This window comes from Thamnophis sirtalis, unplaced genomic scaffold, assembly GCF_051295495.1.
Source record: "Thamnophis sirtalis isolate CommonGarterSnake01/CBP01778 unplaced genomic scaffold, rThaSir2_p1.2 scaffold_5, whole genome shotgun sequence".
Taxonomy (NCBI): domain Eukaryota; kingdom Metazoa; phylum Chordata; class Lepidosauria; order Squamata; family Natricidae; genus Thamnophis; species Thamnophis sirtalis.
Genome location: NW_028261385.1, coordinates 17,496,751 through 17,513,093, shown reverse-complemented (window position 1 = coordinate 17,513,093; position 16,343 = coordinate 17,496,751). Strand labels below are relative to the sequence as shown.

General features: G+C 43.7%; 1 protein-coding gene across 1 annotated transcript in view; it reads left to right on the top strand.

Moving 5' to 3' along the window:
• Positions 1-15,547, top strand: part of NARS1 (asparaginyl-tRNA synthetase 1) — a 34,686-nt gene extending 19,139 nt beyond the window's left edge. Inside the window, exons 9-15 of the mRNA XM_087715352.1 lie at positions 1,580-1,801; positions 5,235-5,434; positions 7,077-7,212; positions 8,121-8,234; positions 10,568-10,699; positions 13,533-13,664; positions 14,372-15,547. Of these exons, the coding sequence (XP_087571478.1) occupies positions 1,580-1,801; positions 5,235-5,434; positions 7,077-7,212; positions 8,121-8,234; positions 10,568-10,699; positions 13,533-13,664; positions 14,372-14,503 (1,068 nt within the window). The 3' untranslated portion in view covers positions 14,504-15,547. The remainder of the gene's footprint in view (positions 1-1,579; positions 1,802-5,234; positions 5,435-7,076; positions 7,213-8,120; positions 8,235-10,567; positions 10,700-13,532; positions 13,665-14,371) is intronic.
• Positions 15,548-16,343: the final 796 nt, after the last annotated feature.

Genomic DNA, 16,343 nt, shown 5'->3' with positions numbered 1-16,343 from the left:
AGCATCTGAATTTTGATCATGTGACCATGGGGATACTGCAACTGTCATAAGTGTGCAAAAGATCACAAGTCTTCAGTGCTGTTGTAACTTTGAATGGTCACTGAATGAACTGTTTTATGTGGAGGACTACTGTAATTTTCAGAGTATAAGACGCATCTAGCTTTTGGGGAGGAAAACAAGAGAAAAAAAATCTGCCTCTCAGCAATTTGCCTCCTTGCAGCAAATAGCAAACAGTACAGAAGATATACACTGTGGTGTTACATTTCAGACTATACTTGCACAGATGCCGTTAAAATTGATGTGGCTTTCTGGAAGTATACCTTATTCTCTGCTATTTAAAAGAAGATACAGTAGCACTGGGCCTCTTCAGATCAAGTATTTATTTTTAAAAAGCTTCTTCATTTTGTTAAGTTGTCTAGAACAATAATAAATCAGTCTTTAAAAAATAAGTCTAATAATTTGAACATCCTATAAGCATTTATAGTTGTTGACTTGCCTCCTTGCAGCAAACAGCAAACAGCCAGTTACAGTTTCAGCACAGCCTGAGTTGCACAAGAAAATAAAAATCTGCCTCTGCCTCCCAGCAATTTGCCTCCTTGCAACAAACAGCAAACAGTACAGACAATATAGACTGTTTTGTAGTGTTACATTTCAGACTATACTTGCACAGATGCTGTTGAAATTGATGTGGCTTTCTGGAAGTATATGTTATTCTCTGCTTTTTAAAAGAAGATACAATAGCACTGGGCCTCTTCAGATCAAGCTTTTAATTTAAAAAAGCTTCTTCATTTTGTTAAGTTGTCTAGAACAATAATAAAGCAGTCTTTAAAAAATAAGTCCAATAATTTGAACATTCTATAGGCATGTATAGTTATTGACTTACCTCCTTGCGGCAAACAGCCAGTTTTCAGTTTAGCCTGATTAGAAGGGGGAAAAAATCTGCCTCCCAGCAATTTGCCTCCTTGCAGCAAACAGCAAGTTTCACTTTCCATTTCAATTTAAGCAGGGGCTCCTGATCATCAGCTTTCAGGCTGTAGGGATTGCCATAGCCTATTACTGCCTGCATAAGCCCCATTTTCTCTGTTTGCTGCAAGGAGGTAAATTGCTGGGGGGCAGAGGCCAAAGGGTGGAGGCCGGTGGGTGGGCGGAGCTACATTTGGTGTATAAGACACTCCCAAATTTTCACCCTCTTTTGGCGAGGGGAAAGGTGCGTCTTATACTCCGTAAAATACAGTACCTTTAATTGATACCACGCCTTTCTAATAGCAGTGAGTTTCAGATAGCAATAGCAATAGCAGTAGACTTATATACCGCTTCATAGGCCTTTCAGGCCTCTCTAAGCGGTTTACAGAGAGTCAGCATATTGCCCCCAACAATCTGGGTCCTCATTTTACCCACCTCGGAAGGATGGAAGGCTGAGTCAACCCTGAGCCGGTGAGATTTGAACCGCTGACCTGCTGATCTAGCAGTAGCCTGCAGTGCTGCATTTAACCACTGCGCCACCTTGGCTCTTAGATAGCGCTAAGTGAGGGCTATTGTGGTGGCGTCTTCTGTCTCTAAAAATCTGAAACTCCCACAGGCTCCAGGAGGTCACGAGCTGAGTTGTGACTACTGGGAACTCATTGGTCTGGCTCCAGCCGGAGGAGCCGATAACCTGGTCAATGAAGAGTCAGATGTGGATGTGCAGCTCAACAACCGGCACATGATGATCCGAGGGGAAACCTTGAGCAGAATCTTAAAGGTGCGCTCCACCGTCATCCAGTGCTTCCGAGACCACTTCTTTGACCGCGGATATTATGAGGTAAGTATCTGTTCATGGCAAACCCTCTGTAGTTAAATCAATGATTCCTTTATTAGGAGCGCCAGGAGCCCCAGCCAAAAGTTTCTCTCTCACCGCAGGCTAACAAGTCTGTCCGGCAGGGAGATGAATAGTTGTCTGTTCTGACCCCCCTCGTCCCACACCAACACACACTCCGAGCCAAAGATAAGTTACGGAATTTAATTAACAGACAGACAGGTCCTTGGCAGCAATCCGGCACAGATAAGCCGTGGCAGCAATCCAGCCTTCCAAGCTCACAATAATGTTCTCCGACATTAGTTCCTGCATTGACTTCTGCAAAAGGGCGTGTGCACAAGCAGTCTTTTTATAGTCTGGAGAGGAGCCTAATTACCACCAGCTGAGTGCAATTACCTCCTGTACTTGCGCAACTGTTCCTGACGCCTATTAGCTCTTCGGTGCCGGGCATCCAGGAACAACTCACTGCTGATGTCAGGAGCACACTCCCTTGTCTCCTCCCCACTGGTCCAAGGCTCAGGTGCCTCCTGGTGGCCAACCAGCCTCTCTGCGCCCTGCTCGGAGTCGGAACCCTGTCCAGGGTCCTCCACATCCTCCAGAGCCGATTCATAGGGCCCCTCGCTGTTGGAGTCTGGTGGCAGCTCCAACGGCTCCTGCTGGGCCACAACAGTTGTCTTATCACATCTATTCATCTCTGCCCCCTGCCTTTTATCCCCAGAGCTATGGTGGGGCTTCGCTAGCAGCAGTGGCTCTTCCTTCCCAAGGACCAGCCCATAGATTTCCACTGCTCTCCTCTTCTCTGCCTTCTGTGCATCCATGCGCCAGGCACTGGACCCAGCTGTTCCTCCTCTTCCTCCTCAGCCATATCCAGACCTGGGAGCTGTTGACTCTCCATCTGAGGGCTGACGGATGGCGCAGGCTCCGCCTGTGTCTCTCTCTTCCAGCTTCATTCCCTCTTCTTCCTTGTAGCTCTCAGGTTGCTTTGATGCTGACCCTGACTCCCACGCTGCCTCCTCCTCCTCCTCTGATTCGGCTGCTGGAGAGGCCGATGGCCCACAACAGTATGCCTCTTGCTTTGTGGCTCTTAAGCCCCAAATCCTTGCTGTCTCATATTATTCCGTGTAGTACAAGAAGCTTTTGCAAATTGATGAGAGCATGTTGCCAAAATACTCTAGAGCAGAGTTCCCCAACCTTTCCAGGTTGGGGGCCCGGAGGTGAGGGAGGGGATGCGCTCGTTGCTCGCCCTAGTGGGGCCAAGAGCACCCTGGGTAGGGCTGAGAGTGCCAATTATGCACACACATCTGATACCTTAAGCAGTTGTGATGGTTGCCCGAGTGGGGCCGAGAGCATCCACAACGCATGCGTGAGTGGGTCTGAAAGTGCTCGTGACACTCGCGAGCGGGTCAAGAGTGCCTGCAATGCTCACACAAGCTATGATGTAGCTATGATGCTCATGCGAATGGGGATGTGCACATACATGTGTATCTACCAGCCAACTCCTCACATGGCCCGCAGCTTGGGGACCCCTGCTGTCGTATTTCTCTCCTTCTTCCCTGCTGCCCTCCCCCTTTAAGAAAGTGTTCTCGCTATTTATCAGTCATCCAGGTCACGGTTGTCCCAAAGATGCTTTTTCAGGGGGCAACTGGACTTTTAGCTGTACAATTTGGGATGAGCACCCTTTGAATGGTGTGGGAGTAGGAACGGATTTCCAGAGGGGGGGAAATGCAGCTGAGGAAGCTTCTTGGGTGAGATGTGAAAGGTCTTCAAAAGAAAAAAAACACACAGAAAGTCCAGTTGCCTCCTGAAAAAGCACCTTTGGGGACAAGCTTGACCTGGATGACTGATAATCTCTAGACTTTTAGCTACACAATTTGGGATGAGCACCCTTTGAATGGTGTGGGAGTAGGAATGGATTTATAGAGGAAAAATTGGAGACTACAGGAACCAAGAGCATCACTCAAGTGACCCTGAGGACACAGATTAACCTCCAAGTACTTCAACGACCCTCTAAAAGGATGCAAATACAGGATATAGTCAAATAAAGGAGGGATAATGATGACAACCTATATACATATATATGAGTATAATATAAGGAAACTAGATGAAAATTGCTAGCAGTGATCTGGAAAGGAGGATTAGAAAAGTTTGTTACTAAATATTATGGATGTTTAGCTAGAATAGGACATAAGGATTCAGTGCTATTGGAGGACTTTAGAAATATTAAATGAAATGCCAGTATGTGGTTATGTATTATATCTTGGTATATTTTTATGATGAAGGCCATTTAAAGAATTATAGTCAAATAAAAATGGAGGTATAAGGGTAACATGTATAAATATCTGAGTTAAAATACTATGGCAGAAGATATAAGATTGTTTTCTTATTGGAAAGATACAGGTTGATAGATGGAAGAATATAACTTAAAACTAGTTAAACTTAGTGAAATTTAGTAATAATAGATATAATTAAATAAATAATTGATAATGATAATAATGTATACAATGTGTAGTGTTATGATAAGTAATAATTGGATATGAATATTGAATGGTACCCATGAAAGGAAGATTAGAAATCATTTTGGATTATATACAAAAGTTAATAAAAAATAATTAAGTTAGATACAATTAAGTTTTGATTATTAGGGGGAAAATGTTATGATACAGGATATAGTCAAATAAAGGAGTGATACTGATGGCAACATATGTGTGTGTGTGTGTGTGTGTGTGTGTGTGTGTGTGTGTGTGTAGATGTAGATGATGTATATGTACGTATGAGTATAATATAAGAAAACTAGATGAAAATTGCCAACAGTGATTTGGAAAGGAGGATTAGAAAAGTCTGTTATTAAATATCATGGATATTTGGCTAGAATAGGACATAAGGATTCAGTGCTATTGGAGGACTTTAGAAATATTAAATGAAATGCCAGTATGTGGTTATGTATTAAATTTGGGTAAATTTTATGATGTAAGGACATTTAAATAATTAGTCAAATAAAAATGGAGGTGTAAGGGTAACATGTATAAATATTTGAGTTAAAATACTTGAGTTAATATGAATTATGTTTGATGACTGTGGAAGAGATGCACAAAAACCTTTTATAACCAACTGATATAGTATGTAAAGAAGGAAGATTTTATGTGTTTTGTTTGTTTTGAAAAAAAATAATAAAAAAAATAAAAGGATGCAAACAACCAGCTGTCTGCAAGGAATATCAATCCTTCCATTCCCCACCATCCTATCAGAGCTGAAGAAGCTTCTTCCATGAGAAGTGAAACGTCTTTAAAAGAAAAGAAAAAAACCCCCAAGAAAGTCCAGTTGCCTCCTGAAGAAGCACCTGTGGGACGTTTCTGGCTATTTGGTTTTCTATTGGTAAAGTCCCCAACAGGTGTAGTTTTCCTATCTCAGCGTCCTGTCCAATGTCTTCTTTTCTCTTTAGATCACCCCACCAACCCTGGTTCAAACGCAGGTAGAAGGAGGATCAACCCTCTTCAAAATGGATTATTTTGGCGAGGAAGCGTATCTGACACAGTCGTCCCAGCTATATTTGGAGACCTGCATCCCAGCCTTGGGGGACACTTTCTGCATTGCCCAGTCCTACCGAGCAGAGCAGTCAAGGACACGCAGGCACCTCTCTGAGTAAGAGCCTATTTCACTTTTTTCTCGACCTTAGCAACTTTTAAAATGTGCGGACTTCAACTCACGGACTGTTTTGGAGTGGACAGTTTTCCATCTGAGTGAGTGCAAAACGTGCAGAAAAAGCAACCAAGATGATTAGGGGACTGGAGGCTAAAGCATACGATGAACGGTTTCTTTCCAGAGGGACTGTCCCCACTAGTGTTGACTGACAATTTCCCTTCCCCCTGGAAACAAGCAATTGATCACAAGCTGGGCTCTTATGGGCTTTCACCATTATTAATGTCCCTAGACTTTGAGCAAGCAAAGCAAGTAGTAATCAATAGAATGAGGGATATGGAGTTCCAAGAAGAACTAAATAGGTTGCCTCTCCACAGTAGGGACAGAATCAAACAGGGTGTGTGGGAATCAGCAAGATATCTAAATGACCTGATCTCTCCAAAACAAAGAATAGCTTTCTTCAGAGCCAGATTTAACATTCTTCCTTCAGCACTCCTCCAGGGCAGGTATAAGAGAACACCTATAGCAGAACGGGTTTGTATATGTGGTAAAGGAGAAGTGGAAGATAATTCACATGTTCAATTACACGGTGAGCTATACAGAGCTTGTAGGTCTGCACATATTCTCCCCTTAGAGAGATTGCCAGGGAAGGCAGACAATTTTTATCTAGGCTTTCTCCTCCAGGACACTAACCCGGTTACCACGTATGCAGTGGCAAAGTTCTGTGCTGCTGCAATGTCCATAAGAAAAAAATTGGCTACAGAAGTATAGTACCATCTTGTACCAATTATCTGGACATACCTCTAACAATCTTTGGACCATTATGTTATTATCCACTTTTAATGTAAATACTGTCCGGGACCAGGAGACAAACTTTTCCCACATTGGTCCCTGCTCTGTAGAACATCCTCCTTTCGGAGAGCAGAGTGGGCCCAATCCTGTTAGCTTTTCATAAGACCTTAAAAACCTGACTGTGTCTTAAGCTTGGGGGACTGAAAATGTCAAGGGCTCCATTCCCTGGCCATACTACTAATGGCCAAGCATCTTGCTCCTGTGTATATTTAATTTGGATTTTTAAAAACATTTATATTGTTTTTACTATTGTTTTAAAATGCTTTTATTATTTTTAATTGTGGTATGTTTTTTAAATTGCAAGCTGCCCAGAGTCATTGACTGAAATGGGTGGTGGTAGGTAGGTGGGTGTGTGGGTGGGTGGGTGGATGGATAGATGATAGATAGATAGATAGATAGATGATAGATAGATAGATAGATAGATAGATAGATAGATAGATAGATAGATAGATAGATAGATAAAGACAGGCTGGCAGGTGGACAGGCATAGAGGAATGGATGTGTAGGAAGGTGAGTGGCTGGGTAGATGGATAGAAATAGATAGACACAGAGATGAGATGGGTGGGTGGGTGGATGGATGGGTGGATGGAAATCTATCCTCCCTCCCATCCTTTCATTCTGCCACTCTTCTAAAAATGGTTAACTGATGTGTGCAGACACATAATCCAGTCCAAATCTAAGTGGAGTAATGGTTTCTCCGAATGTGTTTGTAAAGGTGCATTCAGTGGTCAGGGATATACCTGGAGGGGATGTTCCCAGCCTTCTTCTCATGGTCACTGGTTTCTTCTTCCAGATATACGCACATTGAAGCAGAATGCCCTTTCATGAGCTATGAAGACCTGCTGAACCGTCTGGAGGATCTTGTCTGTGATGTGGTGGATAGGGTCCTCAAATCCCAAGTGTCTGATTTAGTGTATGCCCTCAATCCGGTAAGTGGGTGAAACAAAAAATGCAAATTTTCCTGTTCCAGATCCAAACCTCTCTGTAAAAAAACAAACAAAAAAAACCCCAGCTTGCCTTCGGAATTTGTTGGAGCTTCATCACTGGAGGCTTTCAAGAAGGGACTGAACTGCCATTTGTCAGAAATGGTATAGGGCAGTGATGGGAAACCTTTTTTTGGCTCGCGTGCCAAAAGCTGGGGGAGCGCAGGGGGGTCGTGTACGGGAGTGCCACACCCATAATGCTATGTGCATGACCCCAGCATGATGCACACGCAACCAGTGTTTCCTCTTCCCTCCCCCTGTTTTTGGTGTGCTTTTTTTCGCTCTTCCCAGGCTCCAGAGGCTTTCTAGGAGCCTGGGGAGGATGAAAACAGCCTCCCCCCGTGCCCTTCGGGAAGCCTCAGTCAGAACAAGAAGGTGCAATTAGTCCTCGACTTATGACCACAACTGAATCCCAAATTTATGTTGCTATGCACTTAACTTTTGTTAAGTGAATTTGGCCCCGCTTTATGACTTTTCTTGCCACGGTTGTTAGGTGAATTACTGCAGTTGCTAACTTAGGAGCATGCTGGTTAAGTGAATCTGGCTTCCCCAGATTGATGTTGCTTATCAGAAGGTCGCAAAAGGGGATCATGTGGCCCTGTGGGCCCTCACTGCAACCGTCATAAATATGAATCAGTTGCCAAGCATCTGAATTTTGATCACATGATCTTGGGGATGCTGCAACGGTCACAAGTGTGAAAAACAATCTTAAGTCACTTTTTTCAGAGCTGTTTGTAACTTCAAATGAACTGTTGCAGGTCGAGGACTACCTGTAACAAAATTAAACCACCCAACTGGTGTAGTTGTTAAAGTCTTGCCATCTTTACCGTTGCATCTCCCACCTGTAATTGCAGAACTTTGAGCCTCCCAAGCGCCCCTTCAAACGGATGAACTACACAGAGGCCCTGATTTGGCTCAAGGAGCATGAGGTGAAAAAGGATGATGACACCTACTACGAGTTTGGAGAGGTAAGCTTCTGGTTTTGTTTTTGAGCAACTGTGCTTTTCCTAGTAGTAGTAGTAGTGGTAGTAGTAGTAGTGTACTTTTCCTTGTAGTAGTAGTAGAGGAGGAGGAGGAGGAAGAAGAAAAGAGGAGGAAAAGGTAGAAGGTAGCAGTAGTAGAAGAAAAAGGAGGAAGAAGTAGTAGTAGTAGAAGAGGAAGAAGAGGAGAAGGTAGAAGGTAGCAGTAGTAGAAGAAAAAGGAGGAAGAAATAGTAGTAGCAGTAGTAGTAGTAGAAGAGGAGGAGGAGGAAGAGGAAGAAGAAAAGAGGAGGAGGAGAAGGTAGAAGGTAGCAATAGTAGAAGAAAAAGGAGGAAGTAGTAGTAGTGGTGGTGATAGTAGTAGTAGAAGAAGAAGAAGAGGAGGAAGAAGAAGAAGAGGAGGAGAAGGTAGAAGGTAGTAGTAGTAGAAGAAAAAGGAGGAAGAAAGAAAAAGTAGTAGAAGAAGAGGAGGAAGAAGAAAAAGAAGAAGAGGAGGGAGGAGGTGGTAGAAGGTAGTAGTAGTAGAAGAAAAGGAGGAAGAACGAAGTAGTACTGGTAGTACCACCCTGTTTCCCTGAAAATGAGACCTCCCCAGATAATAAGCCCAATCGGGCTTTTGAATGCATGCCCTAAAATACCTCCTCCCTGAAAATATTGCAACACAGCAGCAGCATCGGCAGGTTACAATTTATTTTATTACCGTTTCGCTCGTGTGCATGCACAGAAGGCGGAGGGTAGCTGGAGCCTCCCGCCGCCGCCACTACTGGTTCGCTCAATCGGCAGAAACCCACCCCTGAGCAGCAGCCCTGATGTGACTACGCTCACCTCCTCCTGCACCTCAAAAATAATAAAACCTCCCCCAAAATAAGGCTGAACGCTTATTTCAGGGGTCAAAAGAAAATAAGACCCTGTCTTATTTTCTGAAAAACACAGAAGTAGTAGCAGTAGTAGTAGTAATATTAGTAAATCCTCTGGCCCAACTGGGCAGCAGCATTTAGCTAATCTTGGATGGTTTGGGTTAGCTTGGATGGGAAACCACCAGATGATCCCAGGATAGACTGGAAAGCAGTAAAAAAAATTCCGCTTCTGTAAAACCACATGAAGTGTTAGTACCGCTTTATAAAGTCTTAGTAAGGCCACACCTGGAATACTGCAACCAATTTTGGTCACCATGTTACAAAAAAAAGATGTTGAGACTCTGGAAAAAGTGCAGAGAAGAGCAACTAAGATGATTAAAGGCCTGGGGAGAAAAACATATGAATATAGCAATAGCAGTAGACTTATATACCGCTTCATAGGCCTTTCAGGCCTCTCTAAGCGGTTTACAGAGAGTCAGCATATTGCCCCCAACAATCTGGGTCCTCATTTTACCCACCTCGGAAGGATGGAAGGCTGAGTCAACCCTGAGCCGGTGAGATTTGAACCGCTGACCTGCTGATCTAGCAGTAGCCTGCAGTGCTGCATTTAACCACTGCGCCACCTTGGCTCAGAACGGTTGCAGGAATTTGGTATGGCTAGTTTGGTCCAAGTTTGGTCCAGCTCTTTGAAGGATTTGCTCAGATTGTCTACATGGACAAGCAACACTTCCTCTGTGACGGCTGTTTTGGTCAGCCTAAGCTTTGATCTGACCATTGGCTGATTCCCCAAATTTAGCTGCTAAAATGCCAGTAAACTAACTAAGGCTTTAGACTACTGTATTTTTCAGAGTATAAGACACACCTTTTTCCCTCAAAAAAGAGGCTGAAAATCTGGGTGCATCTTATACACTGAATACAGCATTTTTGGCCTCCCGAAGCCCCGCCCCTTCACCAAAATGGCCGTTCAGAGCCTGTAGAAGGCTTTCAGAGACCTAATGGGGGCTGGGGAGGGCAGAAATGAGTGAAAAACGGGCCATGTTTTGCTCAATCCCTCCCCAGCCCCCAGGGGTATTCTATAAGCCTCCTAAAGGCTATGCATGCAATTCTTGTGACAAAAAAGGGCCCGTTTTCACAAAAAATGGGTCGTTTGGGGGGGGCACCCCCCAGGAGCACTTGCAAGCCCCCTAGAGGCTATTCATGCCTTTTTTTGTAATTAAAAAAATGTGCTCGTTTTTGCAAAAAATGGGCCGTTTTGGGGAGGTTTGCAGAGTGCAAAAACCTTTTTTTTTAATTTGCCTCTTCAAAAACCTTGGTGCCTCTAATACTCCGGCGCGTCTAATACTCCGAAAAATACGGTAATTAAAAAAAAATGTGACTGCAGAGATAGAAGGTAGCTTAATCAGTAGAAGTGGAAGCCGTTCTAGGCAGGAAGAGAAATTAATCGCTGCTTTTGTTTAACCACAGGATATCCCAGAAGCTCCAGAGAGACAGATGACCGATGCTATTAATGAACCAATCTTGCTGTGTCGATTTCCTGCTGAGATTAAATCCTTCTACATGCAGCGCTGCCCCGAGGACGCCCGTCTTACGGAATCTGTCAGTTTGTGTTCCCTCCGTGTATCGCATGCAAGATACGGTGGGGTGGGGATGGGCTTACTCATCTTCCTAATGTGGAGTCTAAATTCCCCCACCTGATTAGCAGGGTCTTGAAACCTATTCAAAAACAGGATTTTTAGAAAGCAACACTTGATTCCTGAATATTTGCACGGTATTGCTGCTCTCAACAAAACACTGAATACTGAGGCAGGATTAATGGTACGATGCTGCGCTGTCATTTTGCACTTCTTCCTCTTGGAAACGTTTTGCTTCTCATCCGAGACGCTTCTTTAGTTCTTGGATGAGAAGCAAAATGTTTTCAAGGACAAAAAAAAAACCCTAAGAAAGTCCTGTTGCCTTTTGAAAAGTATCGTTTGGGACAATCATGATCTGGATGATTGAGAATCTCCATAGATCCTCCTGGGCTGTGTAACTTCAGATTGTAGGTACTGTATTTATTTGACTTCCTATGCTTTAAAGAATTAAGAGCCAAGGTGGCGCAGTGGTTAAATGCAGCACTGCAGGCTACTTCAGCTGACTGTTATCTGCAGTTCGGCGGTTCAAATCTCACCGGCTCAAGGTTGACTCAGCCTTCCATCCTTCCAAGGTGGGTGAAATGAGGACCCAGACTGTGGGGGCGATATGCTGACTCTGTAAACCGCTTAGAGAGGGCTGAAAGCCCTATGAAGCGGTATATAAGTCTAACTGCTATTGCTATTGCTATTAGTACATTCGGAAAAGAAAGACTATATACCAAATACCAAAACTGAACATTCCCTGCCAAGCATACATACAGGTGAAAGATTTAAATCAGGATTTCAAAATCAATAATCTATTAACCATCTTACGGCTTCCTAAGAATCATCCTCATATGAGCATCCGGTCCAATCTGAGCAAGCAGGAGGATGGTGTCTTGTAGCTCTTCGTCACATTCCTTCTTTTCCTCCTCAGTTGGCATCACTGGGGCATCTTCATGCTCATCGTCCAAAAATCGATAAAATAAATATTTGTCCTGGAAGTACTGCTCCTGGTCCACTAAAAGCAGCAATAGGATATAAAAGATTGATGGTAGAAGGCTTTATTATCTTCAACACCATTAAATGATACAGATCTGCAGTTCTCAGCAGGCAAGGCAGGGCTCTTTATGGAAGTCCAGCCAGTTGCCAGAAGACTCCTGGACTTCTCATAGATCTCTGCCAACAATGGCTTGCCTGCGCCAGAAGAGAATGTCAGTGCTGGTGATTCAATACATTAACAGACAACATGCTCATTACTTTGTGTTGGATGTCAGTCATGAAATATCTATGACTCTGTCTCGTATCTGACTCTACCACATCTCTACTATGTCAAATTCAATTTCATTGAGTTCTGCATCGGGGTTGTGTTTGATCTCCGGGGCCAGCTCGACGTCACTCGTGTCGAGGGCATCTGTGGTGGTCCCAGCACTCTGCCAGCGAAAAGGGAGCTAGGGAAGCCCCGTGTGGCCCTCCCGAGCTCCGTTTTCACTGGCAGAAGCACTGCGGGCCAATCCTTCGCTGTTTCCAAGGTGGTCCCGTGGCACCAAATCTAAGTACCCTGCGGGCTACATCCAGCCCTTGAGTTTGACACCCCTTGCTATATACGTTCAAAATTGGTGTCTCATGATACCCAAAATAGTATGCTGTTGAACAGGAGTGTCAAACAGGCACTCACACGCATGCCACACCCACCCTACTCCACGAAGGAAAGAAATCAGTGGTATGCTACCAGTTTGCACCGGTTCGGGCGAACTGGTAGTGGCGGCGGCGTGAGGCTCCGCCCACCCACCCAGACATCATCAAGGACTTTCTGCGCATGCACAAAAGGTTCTGCACATGCCCAGATGTGCCATGCATGAGTGAAGTGAGCATGCGGGCGCATGCACTCCCTCTACTGAACCGGTAGTGAAAATAGAATATACCATTACTGAAAGAAATGTTAATACATCACGTGACATTGTGATGCAGCGAGTTTGACAGCCATGCTGTAGAAACTTAGCTAGCCCTGTGTAAAACGTTACGGTAGATGGATCCCAAGCCAGTGGCTGGCTGATTAAACCATGATGTGATAGGTCTAGTGTGCTGTCTATGTCCATGCCGAAAGGTAAATTGTGGTTGAGGAGGAATGTTCTACACCAGTGGTTCCCAAACTTGGCAACTTTAAGACTTGTGGACTTCAACTCCCAGAATTCTCCAGCCAGCAGAGCTGGCTGGAGAATTCTGGGAGTTGAAGTCCACAAGTCTTAAAGTTGCCAAGTTTGGGAACCACTGTTCTACACATATGTGTAACCACAATTTGTAGCGCAAAGAGTAAAAAGAACATCCCAGCATTGAAATGCATCTTTCCTCAATTGGAAAGATTGATTCTAAGGGATTAAATTTTACTCCCCAGGACTCCTTTCAGACTGAAAAAAATTCTGGCAGGCAGTTTTGGATGTTCTTTCTGGTTGGCTGTTTTAGAGGTCATTGACCACAAGGTGTCACTCAGAACCCACAGCTCATAGGAGATCTCTGTTTATAAAATTTGACTAGATGTTCTTATGGAGAGTCACCTACAGTCCCATCTGGTTATTTGACAGAGGGGAGGGGAAGAGGATAAATTTCCCTGAACCCTTGCGTTGCTCATCTCTAATCCTTGGGCCGTGCATGTTACAACCAGCACCTTCTGTTTGACTTCCCATCTTTGCTGAGTGACCTACAATAAGGTTCTTAGAATTGTTGTGGACTAGGAGTTGCAGTTCTAAGAGACCTTTTCTAAGCCAAGTTAAGTCATATGCAACTTCTGACTCGAGCTTTTTTTTGTCTTGGTTTTCTAGGTTGATGTGTTGATGCCTAATGTTGGTGAAATTGTGGGAGGCTCCATGCGTATTTGGGACAGTGAGGAGCTACTAGAAGGTTACAAGAGAGAAGGAATTGATCCCACCCCTTATTATTGGTATACAGACCAGGTATGTATTAGGTGTTATGAGTTGGTGGCCTACCATGTGGCAGCAACACAGTATTCTTGGAAGGCAAAGCAAAGACCAGATCAAATCCAGCAGACTTTGGGGGACCAATTAATGTAGAAATATGCTAAAAACAGGCCCCAGAAAGCTTTTGGAAGAGTTTTAGGAAAGCTTCCCAAATTGGTCACATAATTATCAATCTGAAAAAAAGATGCCAATCATTAAATACATGGGGATAAATCCTATCGATAATCGTTAATTCAATAAAATGAACATTCAGAAGGTTCTAAGCATGTTTTGCAGGGTAAATCCAATAGGTAAAGGTTTCCCTCGCACATATGTGCTAGTCGTTCTCGACTCTAGGGGGCGGTGCTCATCTCCGTTTCAAAGCCAAAGAACCAGCACTGTCCAAAGATGTCTCCATTGTCATGTGGCCGGCATGACTAAATGCTGAAGGCGCATGGAACGCTGTTACCTTCCCACCAAAGGTGGTCCCTATTTTTCTACCTGCATTTTTACATGCTTTCGAACTGCTAGGTTGGCAGAAACCGGCTTAAAAATGGAGGACGGATGGCTTTGTAAACAAACTCCATGCAAATCACATTGACTTACCATGACATGTAAATTTAGTCACGGTTCTGGATTTGGAGTTGCAAGGTGGTTCGTTCCTTAGGCATTTATTGACGCCTGTCTCATTTCTGGTTTTGCAGCGTAAATATGGCACCTGTCCTCATGGTGGTTACGGATTAGGCCTGGAGCGATTCCTCACCTGGATTCTGAACAGACACCATATCCGAGATGTTTGCCTATACCCTCGCTTCGTTCAGCGATGCAAACCTTAATCCAACATTTCTTGATGGACAAAGTCTATCCAACCTTAAGCAGTTTCCTCCTCATGGTTTTACGTCTCCGTCCCACACATACGTACAGATGTTGTTTTTTTCCAAATGAAATTAATTGCTTTGAACTGGAATTTAAATTCCAGTCTACTGATTCCATAAATGTCTTTCCCTTTGATTGTCTCAATCTGGTTTCACTTTCATGTATTCTTTTAACATATTTGAAATCATTGATTGCCAGTGGAAATTAGCTGTGGGCTGTACTTCAAGGTCATGTGATCTGTAACAGCACTTCGTAGCCCTGGGCTCTCAGAAAAGTATAAAGAAAAAATGCAAGGCGTTGCATAATTTTTAGTACGAGCTGGATTCAGGATTGGGTTTTGGATTTGGAGGAAATAAATATTAGGAAGCAGACTTTGCTGATGCCAATACGAATAGCAAACGTAAGTTGTGGGCAAATAAAACGGTTTTTAAATATAAATAAAATCCTGTGGAAGAACGACAATTCTAGCCTACTACCTTGGGATCTTAAAAATAGTCCATTGAGCTATCTTAGTAGCATTCAGTACTTTCCTAAATAAAGGATGACTACTATCATGGCTGGTGAGAAGAGTTTCTGTATTTTACGGCTAATAATTTGCTTGCTTTTCAGGATCTGTGCGTATGAGTTAAGTTAAATGGTTGGTTTAGAAAAATACTTGACATCTTTATTCCTTCCAAAGAAGCTGGGAGCTGGCATTGAAGAAAGCTGAATGTATTGCTATTACTCTTGATATTTCCTAGTCTGCAAGTACTTGGGTTGAATCGTGCTTTGCTTTCCTATAAATGTTTTTACTGACATAGGACAGTTGAAATGTAAACTGCCTTTGAGCCACCAAAACAATTAAGGGAAAAATGTAGAAGGGACATAGGAGATTCTGGATTCCCAGCTCTGGCAGGATTCTTTGATGTATGTTTTATCTCAACTTTACATGTTTCTGTTAACCACTGTTTCAAGAGCTGCAATCAATAAACTCAGAGCGTTGGAGGAGGGGAAAGTGTGCCACATTACTGTTCCATTTGTCTTCCTTTTGCCAGTTCTTAAAATGTCTATTTGTCGAATTTATTTGCCGCCCATCTCGCAGTTCAGGCGACTTTGAGCAGCTTACTACCCTGTTTCCCTGAAAATCAGCCCTCTCCGGATAATAACCTCAATCGGGCTTTGGAGCGCATGCGTGAAAATAAGCCCTTCCCCAAAAATAAGCCCTCCCTGAAAATATTGCAACACAGCAGCAGCCATGAGGTGACCTCGCTTGTTGCCTCCTGTACCTCAAAAATAATAAGACCTCCCTGAAAATAAGGCCAAGCGCTTATTTCAGGGGTCAAAAGAAAATAAGACCCTGTCTTGTTTTCGCGGGAACACGGATCATCAAGATAAATAAGCATTCACAATTATGAATGTAAAAACGGATTAAAATGGCAAAAATTAAACAAGCTTAACAAACAGAGGCTTGGAAGGGGTACCTTCACTGTTACTACCGTGTTTCCCCGAAAATAAAACAGGGTCCTATTTTCTTTTGACCCCTGAAATAAGCGCTTGGCCTTATTTTTGGGGAGGTCTTATTATTTTTGAGGTGCAAGGGGCAGCAAGCATGGTCACCTCATGGCTGCTGCTGTGTTGCAATAGTTTCAGGGAGGGTTTATTTTCAGGGGAGGGCTTATTTTAGTGCATGCGCTCAAAAGCCCGATTAAGCTTATTATCCCCGGAGGACTTGTTTTCAGGAAAACAGGGTACCAGTCACCTCCAGCCAACATAGCCAGGTTTTAAGGCCTTTCCTTTAAGGCTAAAAGAGGGGGATACCTT